Source organism: Salvelinus fontinalis, unplaced genomic scaffold, assembly GCF_029448725.1.
Source record: "Salvelinus fontinalis isolate EN_2023a unplaced genomic scaffold, ASM2944872v1 scaffold_0092, whole genome shotgun sequence".
Taxonomy (NCBI): domain Eukaryota; kingdom Metazoa; phylum Chordata; class Actinopteri; order Salmoniformes; family Salmonidae; genus Salvelinus; species Salvelinus fontinalis.
In genome coordinates this window covers 429475-450489 of record NW_026600301.1, presented here as the reverse complement: position 1 = coordinate 450489, position 21015 = coordinate 429475, and the positions used below count along the sequence as shown (strand labels likewise).

General features: G+C 53.2%; 1 protein-coding gene across 1 annotated transcript in view; it reads left to right on the top strand.

The window, feature by feature from the left end:
• The window catches only part of lrp6 (low density lipoprotein receptor-related protein 6), a gene marked incomplete at its 5' end in the record, with an annotated part of 107709 nt that overhangs the window by 31833 nt on the left and 54861 nt on the right, over window positions 1-21015 (top strand). Inside the window, 1 exon segment of the mRNA XM_055911769.1 lies at window positions 5899-6115. Coding sequence (XP_055767744.1) covers window positions 5899-6115 — 217 coding nt within the window.

Here is a 21015-nt window from a genome sequence, read left to right as displayed (position 1 = left end):
GGCAGCAGTGAGGTCCTCCTATGAGGACTAGTCTACATCATGGCCAGCTGGATCAGTACCTCAACCCAGAGTCCAGGCAGCAGTGAGGTCATCCTATGAGGACTAGTCTACATCATGGCCAGCTGGATCAGTACCTCAGCCCAGAGCCCAGGCAGCAGTGAGGTCCTCCTATGAGGACTAGTCGACATCATGGCCAGCTGGATCAGTACCTCAGTCCAGAGCCCAGGAAGCAGTGAGGTCCTCCTATGAGGACTAGTCGACATCATGGCCAGCTGGATCAGTACCTCAGCCCAGAGCCCAGGCAGCAGTGAGGTCCTCCTATGAGGACTAGTCTACATCATGGCCAGCTGGATCAGTACCTCAGCCCAGAGCCCAGGAAGCAGTGAGGTCCTCCTATGAGGACTAGTCTACATCATGGCCAGCTGGATCAGTACCTCAGCCCAGGCAGCAGTGAGGTCCTGTCTACATCATGGCCAGCTGGATCAGTACCTCAGCCCAGAGCCCAGGCAGCAGTGAGGTCCTCCTATGAGGACTAGTCTACATCATGACTAGCTGTATCGGTACCTCAGCCCAGAGCCCAGGCAGCAGTGAGGTCCTCCTATGAGGACTAGTCTACATCATGACCAGCTGTATCAGTACCTCAGCCCAGAGCCCAGGCAGCAGTGAGGTCCTCCTATGAGGACTAGTCTACATCATGGCCAGCTGTATCAGTACCTCAGCCCAGAGCCCAGGCAGCAGTGAGGTCCTCCTATGAGGACTAGTCTACATCATGACTAGCTGTATCAGTACCTCAGCCCAGAGCCCAGGCAGCAGTGAGGTCCTCCTATGAGGACTAGTCTACATCATGACCAGCTGTATCAGTACCAGAGCCCAGGCAGCAGTGAGGTCCTCCTATGAGGACTAGTCTACATCATGGCCAGCTGTATCAGTACCTCAGCCCAGAGCCCAGGCAGCAGTGAGGTCCTCCTATGAGGACTAGTCAACATCATGGCCAGCTGGATCAGTACCTCAGCCCAGAGCCCAGGCAGCAGTGAGGTCCTCCTATGAGGACTAGTCTACATCATGACCAGCTGTATCAGTACCTCAGCCCAGAGCCCAGGCAGCATTGAGGTCCTCCTGTGAGGACTAGTCTACATCATGGCTCAGCTTGGATCCCCCCTGGTACCACATTTAAAGTTTGGGGGTACCTCCGAAACCCGATCGTAAAATGTCTTCACTTTTCGGGGGTGTTGACAGTTGAGCCACCGTGGAAATTAGAGCCTTCGTGACAGGGAGGGGGGGGGGGGTCGATGTGGGGCCACCGTCGTGACAGGGAGGGGGAGGGGGGTCGATGTGGGGCCACCGTCGTGACAGGGAGGGGAGGGGGTCGATGTGGGGCCACCGTCGTGACAGGGAGGGGGGGGTCGATGTGGGGCCACCGTCGTGACAGGGTGGGGGGGGGGGGGGGTCGATGTGGGGCCACCGTCGTGACAGGGAGGGGAGGGGGTCGATGTGGGGCCACCGTCGTGACAGGGTGGGGGGGGGGGGGTCGATGTGAGTCCTACATTTTTACATTCCCCTCCATGGGGCTCTAACGTCCATATGGAAATGACTAGTCTCAAAGCAATCCTTTGTTTTCTAAAGTTGGCATCTTCACACAGCATATCATCATGGTGCAATATGTTCCAACACATCGGCTAGTGTTTGTTGGTTTTAATCTGGGGGGCATTGCTCTGAGCCCAACTGCCCCCCACCCCCCAGAGCCCAGTTCCTAGCCTCCCCCCGTAGCTCAGTGGGGCAGTGTGGGGGGCACCAAGGGAATGTTTGGTAGGGTTTGCTGGGTTGGTTGGTGGTGGTAGCCTGGGTTCTGGGTCTGCTGGGTTGGTTGGTGGTGGTAGTCTGGGTCTGCTGGGTTGGTTGGTGGTGGTAGTCTGGGTCTGCTGGGTTGGTGGTGGTGGTAGCCTGGGTTCTGGGTCTGCTGGGTTGGTGGTGGTGGTAGCCTGGGTTCTGGGTCTGCTGGGTTGGTTGGTGGTGGTAGCCTGGGTTCTGGGTCTGCTGGGTTGGTGGTGGTGGTAGCCTGGGTTCTGGGTGTGCTGGGTTGGTTGGTGGTGGTAGCCTGGGTTCTGGGTCTGCTGGGTTGGTTGGTGGTGGTAGTCTGGGTCTGCTGGGTTGGTTGGTGGTGGTAGTCTGGGTCTGCTGGGTTGGTGGTGGTGGTAGCCTGGGTTCTGGGTCTGCTGGGTTGGTTGGTGGTGGTAGCCTGGGTTCTGGGTGTGCTGGGTTGGTCGGTGGTGGTAGCCTGGGTTCTGGGTCTGCTGGGTTGGTCGGTGGTGGTAGCCTGGGTTCTGGGTCTGCTGGGTTGGTTGGTGGTGGTGTTCTAGGTTCTGGGTCTGCTGGGTTGGTTGGTGGTGGTGTTCTAGGTTCTGGGTCTGCTGGGTTGGTTGGTGGTGGTATTCTGGGTTCTGGGTCTGCTGGGTTGGTGGTGGTATTCTGGGTTCTGGGTCTGCTGGGTTGGTGGTGATAGCATGGGTTCTGGGTCTGCTGGGTTGGTGGTGGTGATAGCCTGGGTTCTGGGTCTGCTGGGTTGGTGGTGGTGGTAGCCTGGGTTCTTGGTCTGCTGGGTTGGTTGGTGGTGGTAGCCTGGGTTCTGGCTCTGCTGAGTTGGTTGGTGGTGGTAGCCTGGGTTCTGGCTCTGCTGAGTTGGTTGGTGGTGGTAGCCTGGGTTCTGGCTCTGCTGGGTTGGTTGGTGGTGGTAGCCTGGGTTCTGGCTCTGCTGAGTTGGTTGGTGGTGGTAGCCTGGGTTCTGGCTCTGCTGAGTTGGTTGGTGGTGGTAGCCTGGGTTCTGGGTCTGCTGAGTTGGTTGGTGGTGGTAGCCTGGGTTCTGGGTCTGCTGAGTTGGTTGGTGGTGGTAGCCTGGGTTCTGGCTCTGCTGAGTTGGTTGGTGGTGGTAGCCTGGGTTCTGGCTCTGCTGAGTTGGTTGGTGGTGGTAGCCTGGGTTCTGGGTCTGCTCCAGAACGAGGTTTTGATCTAGAACAAGGTTTTTGCGGGCCAGAGCCACATCTGGTTCCGATTGGCTGCCTCCAATCCAGCTGCGGTTTCCCCTCTTCTAGAATATCCCCAGAATGTGAAACACACCCCACTGTGGACACACACGTGTTTGTTTTACTATCCTTGTGGGGACCAATGTGATTCCCATTCAGAATCATAGGCCACCTCTGAAACTGAGTGTACAACACATCAGGAGCACCTTGCTAACATTGAGCCTCCACAGCCTCTATGAGGAACTGTTCCACAGGGATGCCGCCCCATGTTGACTCCACAGGGACGCCGCCCCATGTTGACTCCACAGGGAAGCCGGCCCGTGTTGACTCCACAGGGACGCCGGTCCATGTTGACTCCACAGGGATGCCGGCCCGTGTTGACTCCACAGGGATGCCGGCCCGTGTTGACTCCACAGGGATGCAGGTCCATGTTGACTCCACAGGGATGCTGCCCATGTTGACTCCACAGGGATACTGGCCCATGTTGACTCCACAGGGACGCCGGCCCATGTTGACTCCACAGGGACGCCGGCCCATGTTGACTCCACAGGGACGCCGGCCCCGTGTTGACTCCACAGGGACGCCGGCCCCGTGTTGACTCCACAGGGACGCCGGCCCCGTGTTGACTCCACAGGGACGCCGGCCCCGTGTTGACTCCACAGGGACGCCGGCCCCGTGTTGACTCCACAGGGACGCCGGCCCCGTGTTGACTCCACAGGGACGCCGGCCCCGTGTTGACTCCACAGGGACGCCGGCCCCGTGTTGACTCCACAGGGACGCCGGCCCCGTGTTGACTCCACAGGGACGCCGCCCCCGTGTTGACTGCACAGGGACGCCGCCCCCGTGTTGACTCCACAGGGACGCCGGCCCCGTGTTGACTCCACAGGGACGCCGGCCCCGTGTTGACTCCACAGGGACGCCGGCCCCGTGTTGACTCCACAGGGACGCCGGCCCATGTTGACTCCACAGGGACGCCGGCCCATGTTGACTCCACAGGGACGCCGGCCCATGTTGACTCCACAGGGACGCCGGCCCATGTTGACTCCACAGGGACGCCGGCCCATGTTGACTCCACAGGGACGCCGGCCCATGTTGACTCCACAGGGACGCCGGCCCATGTTGACTCCACAGGGACGCCGGCCCATGTTGACTCCACAGGGACGCCGGCCCATGTTGACTCCACAGGGACGCCGGCCCATGTTGACTCCACAGGGACGCCGGCCCCGTGTTGACTCCACAGGGACGCCGGCCCCATGTTGACTCCACAGGGACGCCGCCCCGTGTTGACTCCACAGGGACGCCGGCCCGTGTTGACTCCACAGGGACGCCGGCCCCATGTTGACTCCACAGGGACGCCGGCCCCATGTTGACTCCACAGGGACGCCGGCCCCATGTTGACTCCACAGGGACGCCGGCCCCATGTTGACTCCACAGGGACGCCGGCCCCATGTTGACTCCACAGGGACGCCGGCCCCATGTTGACTCCACAGGGACGCCGGCCCCATGTTGACTCCACAGGGACGCCGGCCCCATGTTGACTCCACAGGGATATGATACATGCGGATGGGCCCTTGTCAAACAGAGATATGCTCTGTCATGATACATGCGGATGGGCCCTGGTCTAAAGTGGTGTACTGAATAGGGCCCTGGTCTAAAGTGGTGTACTGAATAGGGCCCTGGTCTAAAGTGGTGTACTGAATAGGGCCCTGGTCTAAAGTGGTGTACTGAATAGGGCCCTGGTCTAAAGTGGTGTACTGAATAGGGCCCTGGTCTAAAGTGGTGTACTGAATAGGGCCCTTGTCTAAAGTGGTGTACTGAATAGGGCCCGTGTCTAAAGTGGTGTACTGAATAGGGCCCTTGTCTAAGGTGGTGTACTGAATAGGGCCCTGGTCTAAGGTGGTGTACTGAATAGGGCCCTGGTCTAAGGTGGTGTACTGAATAGGGCCCTTGTCTAAAGTGGTGTACTGAATAGGGCCCGTGTCTAAAGTGGTGTACTGAATAGGGCCCTTGTCTAAGGTGGTGTACTGAATAGGGCCCTGGTCTAAGGTGGTGTACTGAATAGGGCCCTGGTCTAAGGTGGTGTACTGAATAGGGCCCTGGTCTAAAGTGGTGTACTGAATAGGGCCCTGGTCTAAAGTGGTGTACTGAATAGGGCCCTGGTCTAAAGTGGTGTACTGAATAGGGCCCTGGTCTAAAGTGGTGTACTGAATAGGGCCCTGGTCTAAAGTGGTGTACTGAATAGGGCCCTGGTCTAAAGTGGTGTACTGAATAGGGCCCTGGTCTAAAGTGGTGTACTGAATAGGGCCCTGGTCTAAAGTGGTGTACTGAATAGGCCCGGGGGTCTCTTCAGTCGGAGGGCCGGGGTCTTTGAGCTCCTACCTGAACTTATTGGTTCGGTCTTAAAGCTGTTCACTGGTTTATCCTCTGATTTTCTCTCTCTCTCCCCCATTCTCTCTCCTTCTCTCTCCCTCCCCTTCTCTCCCATTCTCTCCCCTTCTCTCCCTCCCATTCTATCCCACTCTCTCTCTCTCTCCATTCTCTCTTTCTCTCTCTCTCCATTCTCTCTCTCTCTCCTCTCTCTCTCTCCATTCTCTCTCTCTCTCTCCCCCCCTCTCTCTTTCTCTCCCCTTCTCTCCCTCCCCTTCTATCCCTCTCTCTCTCTCTCTCCATTCTCTCTTTCTCTCTCTCCATTCTCTCTCTCTCTCTCTCCCCCCCTCTCTCTTTCTCTCTCTCTCCTCTCTCTCCACTCTCTCTCTCTCCCCTTTCTCTCTCTCTCTCTCTCTCCCCTTTCTCTCTCTCTCTCTCTCTCTCTCTCCATTCTCTCTCTCCCTCTTCCTCTCTCTCTCCATTCTCTCTCTCGCTCTCTCCTTCTCTCCCCCAGGTGATGAGTATGGACGGTTCAGGCAGGAGGGTCCTAGTAGAAGACAAGCTGCCTCACATCTTTGGCTTCACTCTGCTGGGGGACTATGTGTATTGGACAGACTGGCAGAGACGCAGCATCGAGAGGGTCCACAAGCACACCACAGAGAGAGAGTTCATCATTGACCAGCTACCAGACCTGATGGGGCTCAAAGCTACATATGTACACCAGACCTTCGGTGAGTAACACAACCTGACCCCTGACCTCTGACCCCAGACCTGATGGGGCTCAAAGCTACATATGTACACCAGACCGTCGGTGAGTAACACAACCTGACCCCTGACCCCTGACCTGATGGGGCTCAAAGCTACATATGTACACCAGACCTTCGGTGAGTAACACAACCTGGCCCCTGACCTCTGACCCCAGACCTGATGGGGCTCAAAGCCACATATGTACACCAGACCTTCGGTGAGTAACACAACCTGACCCCTGACCCCTGACCCCTGACCCCAGACCTGATGGGGCTCAAAGCTACATATGTACACCAGACCTTCGGTGAGTAACACAACCTGACCCCTGACCCATGACCCCAGACCTGATGGGGCTCAAAGCTACATATGTACACCAGACCTTCGGTGAGTAACACAACCTGACCCCTGACCCCAGACCTGATGGGGCTCAAAGCTACATATGTACACCAGACCGTCGGTGAGTAACACAACCTGACCCCTGACCCCAGACCTGATGGGGCTCAAAGCTACATATGTACACCAGACCTTCGGTGAGTAACACAACCTGACCCCTGACCCCAGACCTGATGGGGCTCAAAGCTACATATGTACACCAGACCTTCGGTGAGTAACACAACCTGACCCCTGACCCCAGACCTGATGGGGCTCAAAGCTACATATGTACACCAGACCTTCGGTGAGTAACACAACCTGACCCCTGACCTGATGGGGCTCAAAGCTACATATGTACACCAGACCGTCGGTGAGTAACACAACCTGACCCCTGACCCCTGACCTGATGGGGCTCAAAGCTACATATGTACACCAGACCGTCGGTGAGTAACACAACCTGACCCCTGACCTCTGACCTGATGGGGCTCAAAGCTACATATGTACACCAGACCTTCGGTGAGTAACACAACCTGACCCCTGACCTCTGACCCCAGACCTGATGGGGCTCAAAGCTACATATGTACACCAGACCTTCGGTGAGTAACACAACCTGACCCCTGACCTCTGACCCCAGACCTGATGGGGCTCAAAGCTACATATGTACACCAGACCTTCGGTGAGTAACACAACCTGACCCCTGACCTCTGACCCCAGACCTGATGGGGCTCAAAGCTACATATGTCCACCAGACCGTCTGTGAGTAACACAACCTGACCCCTGACCTGATGGGGCTCAAAGCTACATATGTACACCAGACCGTCGGTGAGTAACACAACCTGACCCCTGACCCCAGACCTGATGGGGCTCAAAGCTACATATGTACACCAGACCGTCGGTGAGTAACACAACCTGACCCCTGACCCCTGACCTGATGGGGCTCAAAGCTATATATGTACACCAGACCGTCGGTGAGTAACACAACCTGACCCCTGACCCCTGACCCCAGACCTGATGGGGCTCAAAGCTACATATGTACACCAGACCTTCGGTGAGTAACACAACCTGACCCCTGACCCCTGACCTGATGGGGCTCAAAGCTATATATGTACACCAGACCTTCGGTGAGTAACACAACCTGACCCCTGACCCCTAACCCCAGACCTGATGGGGCTCAAAGCTACATATGTACACCAGACCTTCGGTGAGTAACACAACCTGACCCCTGACCTGATGGGGCTCAAAGCTACATATTTACACCAGGCTCTATACTCCACTCTGTGCATCTGGACAGGGAAGCTACACCAGGCTCTATACTCCACTCTGTGCATCTGGACAGGGAAGCTACAGTTTTACACCAGGCTCTATACTCCACTCTGTGCATCTGGACAGGGAAGCTACAGTTTTACACCAGGCTCTATACTCCACTCTGTGTATCTGGACAGGGAAGCTACAGTTTTACACCAGGCTCTATACTCCACTCTGTGTATCTGGACAGGGAAGCTACATCAGGCTCTATACTCCACTCTGTGTATCTGGACAGGGAAGCTACAGTTTTACACCAGGCTCTATACTCCACTGTGTATCTGGACAGGGAAGCTACATCAGGCTCTATACTCCACTCTGTATCTGGACAGGGAAGCTACATCAGGCTCTATACTCCACTCTGTGTATCTGGACAGGGAAGCTACACCAGGCTCTATACTCCACTCTGTGTATCTGGACAGGGAAGCTACACCAGGCTCTATACTCCACTCTGTGTATCTGGACAGGGAAGCTACATCAGGCTCTATACTCCACTCTGTATCTGGACAGGGAAGCTACACCAGGCTCTATACTCCACTCTGTGTATCTGGACAGGGAAGCTACAGTTTTACACCAGGCTCTATACTCCACTCTGTGTATCTGGACAGGGAAGCTACACCAGGCTCTATACTCCACTCTGTGTATCTGGACAGGGAAGCTACACCAGGCTCTATACTCCACTCTGTGTATCTGGACAGGGAAGCTACACCAGGCTCTATACTCCACTCTGTGTATCTGGACAGGGAAGCTACACCAGGCTCTATACTCCACTCTGTGTATCTGGACAGGGAAGCTACATCAGGCTCTATACTCCACTCTGTGTATCTGGACAGGGAAGCTACACCAGGCTCTATACTCCACTCTGTGTATCTGGACAGGGAAGCTACACCAGGCTCTATACTCCACTCTGTGTATCTGGACAGGGAAGCTACACCAGGCTCTATACTCCACTCTGTGTATCTGGACAGGGAAGCTACATCAGGCTCTATACTCCACTCTGTGTATCTAGACAGGGAAGCTACACCAGGCTCTATACTCCACTCTGTGTATCTGGACAGGGAAGCTACATCAGGCTCTATACTCCACTCTGTGTATCTGGACAGGGAAGCTACACCAGGCTCTATACTCCACTCTGTGTATCTGGACAGGGAAGCTACACCAGGCTCTATACTCCACTCTGTGTATCTGGACAGGGAAGCTACATCAGGCTCTATACTCCACTCTGTGTATCTGGACAGGGAAGCTACACCAGGCTCTATACTCCACTCTGTGTATCTGGACAGGGAAGCTACACCAGGCTCTATACTCCACTCTGTGTATCTGGACAGGGAAGCTACATCAGGCTCTATACTCCACTCTGTGTATCTGGACAGGGAAGCTACACCAGGCTCTATACTCCACTCTGTGTATCTGGACAGGGAAGCTACATCAGGCTCTATACTCCACTCTGTGTATCTGGACAGGGAAGCTACACCAGGCTCTATACTCCACTGTGTATCTGGACAGGGAAGCTACACCAGGCTCTATACTCCACTCTGTGTATCTGGACAGGGAAGCTACACCAGGCTCTATACTCCACTCTGTGTATCTGGACAGGGAAGCTACATCAGGCTCTATACTCCACTCTGTGTATCTGGACAGGGAAGCTACATCAGGCTCTATACTCCACTCTGTGTATCTGGACAGGGAAGCTCTATACTCCACTCTGTGTATCTAGACAGGGAAGCTACACCAGGCTCTATACTCCACTCTGTGTATCTGGACAGGGAAGCTACACCAGGCTCTATACTCCACTCTGTGTATCTAGACAGGGAAGCTACACCAGGCTCTATACTCCACTCTGTGTATCTGGACAGGGAAGCTACACCAGGCTCTATACTCCACTCTGTGTATCTGGACAGGGAAGCTACACCAGGCTCTATACTCCACTCTGTGTATCTGGACAGGGAAGCTACATCAGGCTCTATACTCCACTCTGTGTATCTGGACAGGGAAGCTACACCAGGCTCTATACTCCACTCTGTGTATCTGGACAGGGAAGCTACACCAGGCTCTATACTCCACTCTGTGTATCTGGACAGGGAAGCTACACCAGGCTCTATACTCCACTCTGTGTATCTGGACAGGGAAGCTACACCAGGCTCTATACTCCACTCTGTGTATCTGGACAGGGAAGCTACATCAGGCTCTATACTCCACTCTGTGTATCTGGACAGGGAAGCTACACCAGGCTCTATACTCCACTCTTTGTATCTGGACAGGGAAGCTACACCAGGCTCTATACTCCACTCTGTGTATCTGGACAGGGAAGCTACAGTTTTACACCAGGCTCTATACTCCACTCTGTGTATCTGGACAGGGAAGCTACACCAGGCTCTATACTCCACTCTGTGTATCTGGACAGGGAAGCTACACCAGGCTCTATACTCCACTCTGTGTATCTGGACAGGGAAGCTACATCAGGCTCTATACTCCACTCTGTGTATCTGGACAGGGAAGCTACATCAGGCTCTATACTCCACTCTGTGTATCTGGACAGGGAAGCTACACCAGGCTCTATACTCCACTCTGTGTATCTGGACAGGGAAGCTACACCAGGCTCTATACTCCACTCTGTGTATCTGGACAGGGAAGCTACATCAGGCTCTATACTCCACTCTGTGTATCTGGACAGGGAAGCTACACCAGGCTCTATACTCCACTCTGTGTATCTGGACAGGGAAGCTACACCAGGCTCTATACTCCACTCTGTGTATCTGGACAGGGAAGCTACACCAGGCTCTATACTCCACTCTGTGTATCTGGACAGGGAAGCTACACCAGGCTCTATACTCCACTCTGTGTATCTGGACAGGGAAGCTACACCAGGCTCTATACTCCACTCTGTGTATCTGGACAGGGAAGCTACACCAGGCTCTATACTCCACTCTGTGTATCTGGACAGGGAAGCTACACCAGGCTCTATACTCCACTCTGTGTATCTGGACAGGGAAGCTACACCAGGCTCTATACTCCACTCTGTGTATCTGGACAGGGAAGCTACACCAGGCTCTATACTCCACTCTGTGTATCTGGACAGGGAAGCTACACCAGGCTCTATACTCCACTCTGTGTATCTGGACAGGGAAGCTACACCAGGCTCTATACTCCACTCTGTGTATCTGGACAGGGAAGCTACACCAGGCTCTATACTCCACTCTGTGTATCTGGACAGGGAAGCTACACCAGGCTCTATACTCCACTCTGTGTATCTGGACAGGGAAGCTACACCAGGCTCTATACTCCACTCTGTGTATCTGGACAGGGAAGCTACATCAGGCTCTATACTCCACTCTGTGTATCTGGACAGGGAAGCTACACAGGCTCTATACTCCACTCTGTGTATCTGGACAGGGAAGCTACACCAGGCTCTATACTCCACTCTGTGTATCTGGACAGGGAAGCTACATCAGGCTCTATACTCCACTCTGTGTATCTGGACAGGGAAGCTACATCAGGCTCTATACTCCACTCTGTGTATCTGGACAGGGAAGCTACACAGGCTCTATACTCCACTCTGTGTATCTGGACAGGGAAGCTACACCAGGCTCTATACTCCACTCTGTGTATCTGGACAGGGAAGCTACACCAGGCTCTATACTCCACTCTGTGTATCTGGACAGGGAAGCTACACCAGGCTCTATACTCCACTCTGTGTATCTGGACAGGGAAGCTACACCAGGCTCTATACTCCACTCTGTGTATCTGGACAGGGAAGCTACACCAGGCTCTATACTCCACTCTGTGTATCTGGACAGGGAAGCTACACCAGGCTCTATACTCCACTCTGTGTATCTGGACAGGGAAGCTACACCAGGCTCTATACTCCACTCTGTGTATCTGGACAGGGAAGCTACACCAGGCTCTATACTCCACTCTGTGTATCTGGACAGGGAAGCTACACCAGGCTCTATACTCCACTCTGTGTATCTGGACAGGGAAGCTACACCAGGCTCTATACTCCACTCTGTGTATCTGGACAGGGAAGCTACACTCAGGCTCTATACTCCACTCTGTGTATCTGGACAGGGAAGCTACACCAGGCTCTATACTCCACTCTGTGTATCTGGACAGGGAAGCTACACCAGGCTCTATACTCCACTCTGTGTATCTGGACAGGGAAGCTACACCAGGCTCTATACTCCACTCTGTGTATCTGGACAGGGAAGCTACACCAGGCTCTATACTCCACTCTGTGTATCTGGACAGGGAAGCTACATCAGGCTCTATACTCCACTCTGTGTATCTGGACAGGGAAGCTACATCAGGCTCTATACTCCACTCTGTGTATCTGGACAGGGAAGCTACATCAGGCTCTATACTCCACTCTGTGTATCTGGACAGGGAAGCTACACCAGGCTCTATACTCCACTCTGTGTATCTGGACAGGGAAGCTACACCAGGCTCTATACTCCACTCTGTGTATCTGGACAGGGAAGCTACACCAGGCTCTATACTCCACTCTGTGTATCTGGACAGGGAAGCTACACCAGGCTCTATACTCCACTCTGTGTATCTGGACAGGGAAGCTACACCAGGCTCTATACTCCACTCTGTGTATCTGGACAGGGAAGCTACACCAGGCTCTATACTCCACTCTGTGTATCTGGACAGGGAAGCTACACCAGGCTCTATACTCCACTCTGTGTATCTGGACAGGGAAGCTACACCAGGCTCTATACTCCACTCTGTGTATCTGGACAGGGAAGCTACACCAGGCTCTATACTCCACTCTGTGTATCTGGACAGGGAAGCTACACCAGGCTCTATACTCCACTCTGTGTATCTGGACAGGGAAGCTACACCAGGCTCTATACTCCACTCTGTGTATCTGGACAGGGAAGCTACACCAGGCTCTATACTCCACTCTGTGTATCTGGACAGGGAAGCTACACCAGGCTCTATACTCCACTCTGTGTATCTGGACAGGGAAGCTACACCAGGCTCTATACTCCACTCTGTGTATCTGGACAGGGAAGCTACATCAGGCTCTATACTCCACTCTGTGTATCTGGACAGGGAAGCTACACCAGGCTCTATACTCCACTCTGTGTATCTGGACAGGGAAGCTACACCAGGCTCTATACTCCACTCTGTGTATCTGGACAGGGAAGCTACACCAGGCTCTATACTCCACTCTGTGTATCTGGACAGGGAAGCTACACCAGGCTCTATACTCCACTCTGTGTATCTGGACAGGGAAGCTACACCAGGCTCTATACTCCACTCTGTGTATCTGGACAGGGAAGCTACACCAGGCTCTATACTCCACTCTGTGTATCTGGACAGGGAAGCTACACCAGGCTCTATACTCCACTCTGTGTATCTGGACAGGGAAGCTACATCAGGCTCTATACTCCACTCTGTGTATCTGGACAGGGAAGCTACACAGGCTCTATACTCCACTCTGTGTATCTGGACAGGGAAGCTACACCAGGCTCTATACTCCACTCTGTGTATCTGGACAGGGAAGCTACACCAGGCTCTATACTCCACTCTGTGTATCTGGACAGGGAAGCTACATCAGGCTCTATACTCCACTCTGTGTATCTGGACAGGGAAGCTACACCAGGCTCTATACTCCACTCTGTGTATCTGGACAGGGAAGCTACACCAGGCTCTATACTCCACTCTGTGTATCTGGACAGGGAAGCTACACCAGGCTCTATACTCCACTCTGTGTATCTGGACAGGGAAGCTACACCAGGCTCTATACTCCACTCTGTGTATCTGGACAGGGAAGCTACACCAGGCTCTATACTCCACTCTGTGTATCTGGACAGGGAAGCTACACCAGGCTCTATACTCCACTCTGTGTATCTGGACAGGGAAGCTACACCAGGCTCTATACTCCACTCTGTGTATCTGGACAGGGAAGCTACACCAGGCTCTATACTCCACTCTGTGTATCTGGACAGGGAAGCTACACCAGGCTCTATACTCCACTCTGTGTATCTGGACAGGGAAGCTACACCAGGCTCTATACTCCACTCTGTGTATCTGGACAGGGAAGCTACACCAGGCTCTATACTCCACTCTGTGTATCTGGACAGGGAAGCTACACCAGGCTCTATACTCCACTCTGTGTATCTGGACAGGGAAGCTACACCAGGCTCTATACTCCACTCTGTGTATCTGGACAGGGAAGCTACACCAGGCTCTATACTCCACTCTGTGTATCTGGACAGGGAAGCTACACCAGGCTCTATACTCCACTCTGTGTATCTGGACAGGGAAGCTACACCAGGCTCTATACTCCACTCTGTGTATCTGGACAGGGAAGCTACACCAGGCTCTATACTCCACTCTGTGTATCTGGACAGGGAAGCTACATCAGGCTCTATACTCCACTCTGTGTATCTGGACAGGGAAGCTACACCAGGCTCTATACTCCACTCTGTGTATCTGGACAGGGAAGCTACACCAGGCTCTATACTCCACTCTGTGTATCTGGACAGGGAAGCTACACCAGGCTCTATACTCCACTCTGTGTATCTGGACAGGGAAGCTACACCAGGCTCTATACTCCACTCTGTGTATCTGGACAGGGAAGCTACACCAGGCTCTATACTCCACTCTGTGTATCTGGACAGGGAAGCTACACCAGGCTCTATACTCCACTCTGTGTATCTGGACAGGGAAGCTACACCAGGCTCTATACTCCACTCTGTGTATCTGGACAGGGAAGCTACACCAGGCTCTATACTCCACTCTGTGTATCTGGACAGGGAAGCTACACCAGGCTCTATACTCCACTCTGTGTATCTGGACAGGGAAGCTACACCAGGCTCTATACTCCACTCTGTGTATCTGGACAGGGAAGCTACACCAGGCTCTATACTCCACTCTGTGTATCTGGACAGGGAAGCTACACCAGGCTCTATACTCCACTCTGTGTATCTGGACAGGGAAGCTACACCAGGCTCTATACTCCACTCTGTGTATCTGGACAGGGAAGCTACACCAGGCTCTATACTCCACTCTGTGTATCTGGACAGGGAAGCTACACCAGGCTCTATACTCCACTCTGTGTATCTGGACAGGGAAGCTACACCAGGCTCTATACTCCACTCTGTGTATCTGGACAGGGAAGCTACACCAGGCTCTATACTCCACTCTGTGTATCTGGACAGGGAAGCTACACCAGGCTCTATACTCCACTCTGTGTATCTGGACAGGGAAGCTACACCAGGCTCTATACTCCACTCTGTGTATCTGGACAGGGAAGCTACACCAGGCTCTATACTCCACTCTGTGTATCTGGACAGGGAAGCTACACCAGGCTCTATACTCCACTCTGTGTATCTGGACAGGGAAGCTACACCAGGCTCTATACTCCACTCTGTGTATCTGGACAGGGAAGCTACACCAGGCTCTATACTCCACTCTGTGTATCTGGACAGGGAAGCTACACCAGGCTCTATACTCCACTCTGTGTATCTGGACAGGGAAGCTACACCAGGCTCTATACTCCACTCTGTGTATCTGGACAGGGAAGCTACACCAGGCTCTATACTCCACTCTGTGTATCTGGACAGGGAAGCTACACCAGGCTCTATACTCCACTCTGTGTATCTGGACAGGGAAGCTACACCAGGCTCTATACTCCACTCTGTGTATCTGGACAGGGAAGCTACACCAGGCTCTATACTCCACTCTGTGTATCTGGACAGGGAAGCTACACCAGGCTCTATACTCCACTCTGTGTATCTGGACAGGGAAGCTACACCAGGCTCTATACTCCACTCTGTGTATCTGGACAGGGAAGCTACACCAGGCTCTATACTCCACTCTGTGTATCTGGACAGGGAAGCTACACCAGGCTCTATACTCCACTCTGTGTATCTGGACAGGGAAGCTACACCAGGCTCTATACTCCACTCTGTGTATCTGGACAGGGAAGCTACACCAGGCTCTATACTCCACTCTGTGTATCTGGACAGGGAAGCTACACCAGGCTCTATACTCCACTCTGTGTATCTGGACAGGGAAGCTACACCAGGCTCTATACTCCACTCTGTGTATCTGGACAGGGAAGCTACACCAGGCTCTATACTCCACTCTGTGTATCTGGACAGGGAAGCTACACCAGGCTCTATACTCCACTCTGTGTATCTGGACAGGGAAGCTACACCAGGCTCTATACTCCACTCTGTGTATCTGGACAGGGAAGCTACACCAGGCTCTATACTCCACTCTGTGTATCTGGACAGGGAAGCTACACCAGGCTCTATACTCCACTCTGTGTATCTGGACAGGGAAGCTACACCAGGCTCTATACTCCACTCTGTGTATCTGGACAGGGAAGCTACACCAGGCTCTATACTCCACTCTGTGTATCTGGACAGGGAAGCTACACCAGGCTCTATACTCCACTCTGTGTATCTGGACAGGGAAGCTACACCAGGCTCTATACTCCACTCTGTGTATCTGGACAGGGAAGCTACACCAGGCTCTATACTCCACTCTGTGTATCTGGACAGGGAAGCTACACCAGGCTCTATACTCCACTCTGTGTATCTGGACAGGGAAGCTACACCAGGCTCTATACTCCACTCTGTGTATCTGGACAGGGAAGCTACACCAGGCTCTATACTCCACTCTGTGTATCTGGACAGGGAAGCTACACCAGGCTCTATACTCCACTCTGTGTATCTGGACAGGGAAGCTACACCAGGCTCTATACTCCACTCTGTGTATCTGGACAGGGAAGCTACACCAGGCTCTATACTCCACTCTGTGTATCTGGACAGGGAAGCTACACCAGGCTCTATACTCCACTCTGTGTATCTGGACAGGGAAGCTACACCAGGCTCTATACTCCACTCTGTGTATCTGGACAGGGAAGCTACACCAGGCTCTATACTCCACTCTGTGTATCTGGACAGGGAAGCTACACCAGGCTCTATACTCCACTCTGTGTATCTGGACAGGGAAGCTACACCAGGCTCTATACTCCACTCTGTGTATCTGGACAGGGAAGCTACACCAGGCTCTATACTCCACTCTGTGTATCTGGACAGGGAAGCTACACCAGGCTCTATACTCCACTCTGTGTATCTGGACAGGGAAGCTACACCAGGCTCTATACTCCACTCTGTGTATCTGGACAGGGAAGCTACACCAGGCTCTATACTCCACTCTGTGTATCTGGACAGGGAAGCTACACCAGGCTCTATACTCCACTCTGTGTATCTGGACAGGGAAGCTACACCAGGCTCTATACTCCACTCTGTGTATCTGGACAGGGAAGCTACACCAGGCTCTATACTCCACTCTGTGTATCTGGACAGGGAAGCTACACCAGGCTCTATACTCCACTCTGTGTATCTGGACAGGGAAGCTACACCAGGCTCTATACTCCACTCTGTGTATCTGGACAGGGAAGCTACACCAGGCTCTATACTCCACTCTGTGTATCTGGACAGGGAAGCTACACCAGGCTCTATACTCCACTCTGTGTATCTGGACAGGGAAGCTACACCAGGCTCTATACTCCACTCTGTGTATCTGGACAGGGAAGCTACACCAGGCTCTATACTCCACTCTGTGTATCTGGACAGGGAAGCTACACCAGGCTCTATACTCCACTCTGTGTATCTGGACAGGGAAGCTACACCAGGCTCTATACTCCACTCTGTGTATCTGGACAGGGAAGCTACACCAGGCTCTATACTCCACTCTGTGTATCTGGACAGGGAAGCTACACCAGGCTCTATACTCCACTCTGTGTATCTGGACAGGGAAGCTACACCAGGCTCTATACTCCACTCTGTGTATCTGGACAGGGAAGCTACACCAGGCTCTATACTCCACTCTGTGTATCTGGACAGGGAAGCTACACCAGGCTCTATACTCCACTCTGTGTATCTGGACAGGGAAGCTACACCAGGCTCTATACTCCACTCTGTGTATCTGGACAGGGAAGCTACACCAGGCTCTATACTCCACTCTGTGTATCTGGACAGGGAAGCTACACCAGGCTCTATACTCCACTCTGTGTATCTGGACAGGGAAGCTACACCAGGCTCTATACTCCACTCTGTGTATCTGGACAGGGAAGCTACACCAGGCTCTATACTCCACTCTGTGTATCTGGACAGGGAAGCTACACCAGGCTCTATACTCCACTCTGTGTATCTGGACAGGGAAGCTACACCAGGCTCTATACTCCACTCTGTGTATCTGGACAGGGAAGCTACACCAGGCTCTATACTCCACTCTGTGTATCTGGACAGGGAAGCTACACCAGGCTCTATACTCCACTCTGTGTATCTGGACAGGGAAGCTACACCAGGCTCTATACTCCACTCTGTGTATCTGGACAGGGAAGCTACACCAGGCTCTATACTCCACTCTGTGTATCTGGACAGGGAAGCTACACCAGGCTCTATACTCCACTCTGTGTATCTGGACAGGGAAGCTACACCAGGCTCTATACTCCACTCTGTGTATCTGGACAGGGAAGCTACACCAGGCTCTATACTCCACTCTGTGTATCTGGACAGGGAAGCTACACCAGGCTCTATACTCCACTCTGTGTATCTGGACAGGGAAGCTACACCAGGCTCTATACTCCACTCTGTGTATCTGGACAGGGAAGCTACATCCAGGCTCTATACTCCACTCTGTGTATCTGGACAGGGAAGCTACACCAGGCTCTATACTCCACTCTGTGTATCTGGACAGGGAAGCTACACCAGGCTCTATACTCCACTCTGTGTATCTGGACAGGGAAGCTACACCAGGCTCTATACTCCACTCTGTGTATCTGGACAGGGAAGCTACACCAGGCTCTATACTCCACTCTGTGTATCTGGACAGGGAAGCTACACCAGGCTCTATACTCCACTCTGTGTATCTGGACAGGGAAGCTACACCAGGCTCTATACTCCACTCTGTGTATCTGGACAGGGAAGCTACACCAGGCTCTATACTCCACTCTGTGTATCTGGACAGGGAAGCTACACCAGGCTCTATACTCCACTCTGTGTATCTGGACAGGGAAGCTACACCAGGCTCTATACTCCACTCTGTGTATCTGGACAGGGAAGCTACACCAGGCTCTATACTCCACTCTGTGTATCTGGACAGGGAAGCTACACCAGGCTCTATACTCCACTCTGTGTATCTGGACAGGGAAGCTACACCAGGCTCTATACTCCACTCTGTGTATCTGGACAGGGAAGCTACACCAGGCTCTATACTCCACTCTGTGTATCTGGACAGGGAAGCTACACCAGGCTCTATACTCCACTCTGTGTATCTGGACAGGGAAGCTACACCAGGCTCTATACTCCACTCTGTGTATCTGGACAGGGAAGCTACACCAGGCTCTATACTCCACTCTGTGTATCTGGACAGGGAAGCTACACCAGGCTCTATACTCCACTCTGTGTATCTGGACAGGGAAGCTACACCAGGCTCTATACTCCACTCTGTGTATCTGGACAGGGAAGCTACACCAGGCTCTATACTCCACTCTGTGTATCTGGACAGGGAAGCTACACCAGGCTCTATACTCCACTCTGTGTATCTGGACAGGGAAGCTACACCAGGCTCTATACTCCACTCTGTGTATCTGGACAGGGAAGCTACACCAGGCTCTATACTCCACTCTGTGTATCTGGACAGGGAAGCTACACCAGGCTCTATACTCCACTCTGTGTATCTGGACAGGGAAGCTACACCAGGCTCTATACTCCACTCTGTGTATCTGGACAGGGAAGCTACACCAGGCTCTATACTCCACTCTGTGTATCTGGACAGGGAAGCTACACCAGGCTCTATACTCCACTCTGTGTATCTGGACAGGGAAGCTACACCAGGCTCTATACTCCACTCTGTGTATCTGGACAGGGAAGCTACACCAGGCTCTATACTCCACTCTGTGTATCTGGACAGGGAAGCTACACCAGGCTCTATACTCCACTCTGTGTATCTGGACAGGGAAGCTACACCAGGCTCTATACTCCACTCTGTGTATCTGGACAGGGAAGCTACACCAGGCTCTATACTCCACTCTGTGTATCTGGACAGGGAAGCTACACCAGGCTCTATACTCCACTCTGTGTATCTGGACAGGGAAGCTACACCAGGCTCTATACTCCACTCTGTGTATCTGGACAGGGAAGCTACACCAGGCTCTATACTCCACTCTGTGTATCTGGACAGGGAAGCTACACCAGGCTCTATACTCCACTCTGTGTATCTGGACAGGGAAGCTACACCAGGCTCTATACTCCACTCTGTGTATCTGGACAGGGAAGCTACACCAGGCTCTATACTCCACTCTGTGTATCTGGACAGGGAAGCTACACCAGGCTCTATACTCCACTCTGTGTATCTGGACAGGGAAGCTACACCAGGCTCTATACTCCACTCTGTGTATCTGGACAGGGAAGCTACACCAGGCTCTATACTCCACTCTGTGTATCTGGACAGGGAAGCTACACCAGGCTCTATACTCCACTCTGTGTATCTGGACAGGGAAGCTACACCAGGCTCTATACTCCACTCTGTGTATCTGGACAGGGAAGCTACACCAGGCTCTATACTCCACTCTGTGTATCTGGACAGGGAAGCTACACCAGGCTCTATACTCCACTCTGTGTATCTGGACAGGGAAGCTACACCAGGCTCTATACTCCACTCTGTGTATCTGGACAGGGAAGCTACACCAGGCTCTATACTCCACTCTGTGTATCTGGACAGGGAAGCTACACCAGGCTCTATACTCCACTCTGTGTATCTGGACAGGGAAGCTACACCAGGCTCTATACTCCACTCTGTGTATCTGGACAGGGAAGCTACACCAGGCTCTATACTCCACTCTGTGTATCTGGACAGGGAAGCTACATCAGGCTCTATACTCCACTCTGTGTATCTGGACAGGGAAGCTACACCAGGCTCTATACTCCACTCTGTGTATCTGGACAGGGAAGCTCTATACTCCACTCTGTGTATCTGGACAGGGAAGCTCTATACTCCACTCTGTGTATCTGGACAGGGAAGCTACACCAGGCTCTATACTCCACTCTGTGTATCTGGACAGGGAAGCTACACCAGGCTCTATACTCCACTCTGTGTATCTGGACAGGGAAGCTACACCAGGCTCTATACTCCACTCTGTGTATCTGGACAGGGAAGCTACACCAGGCTCTATACTCCA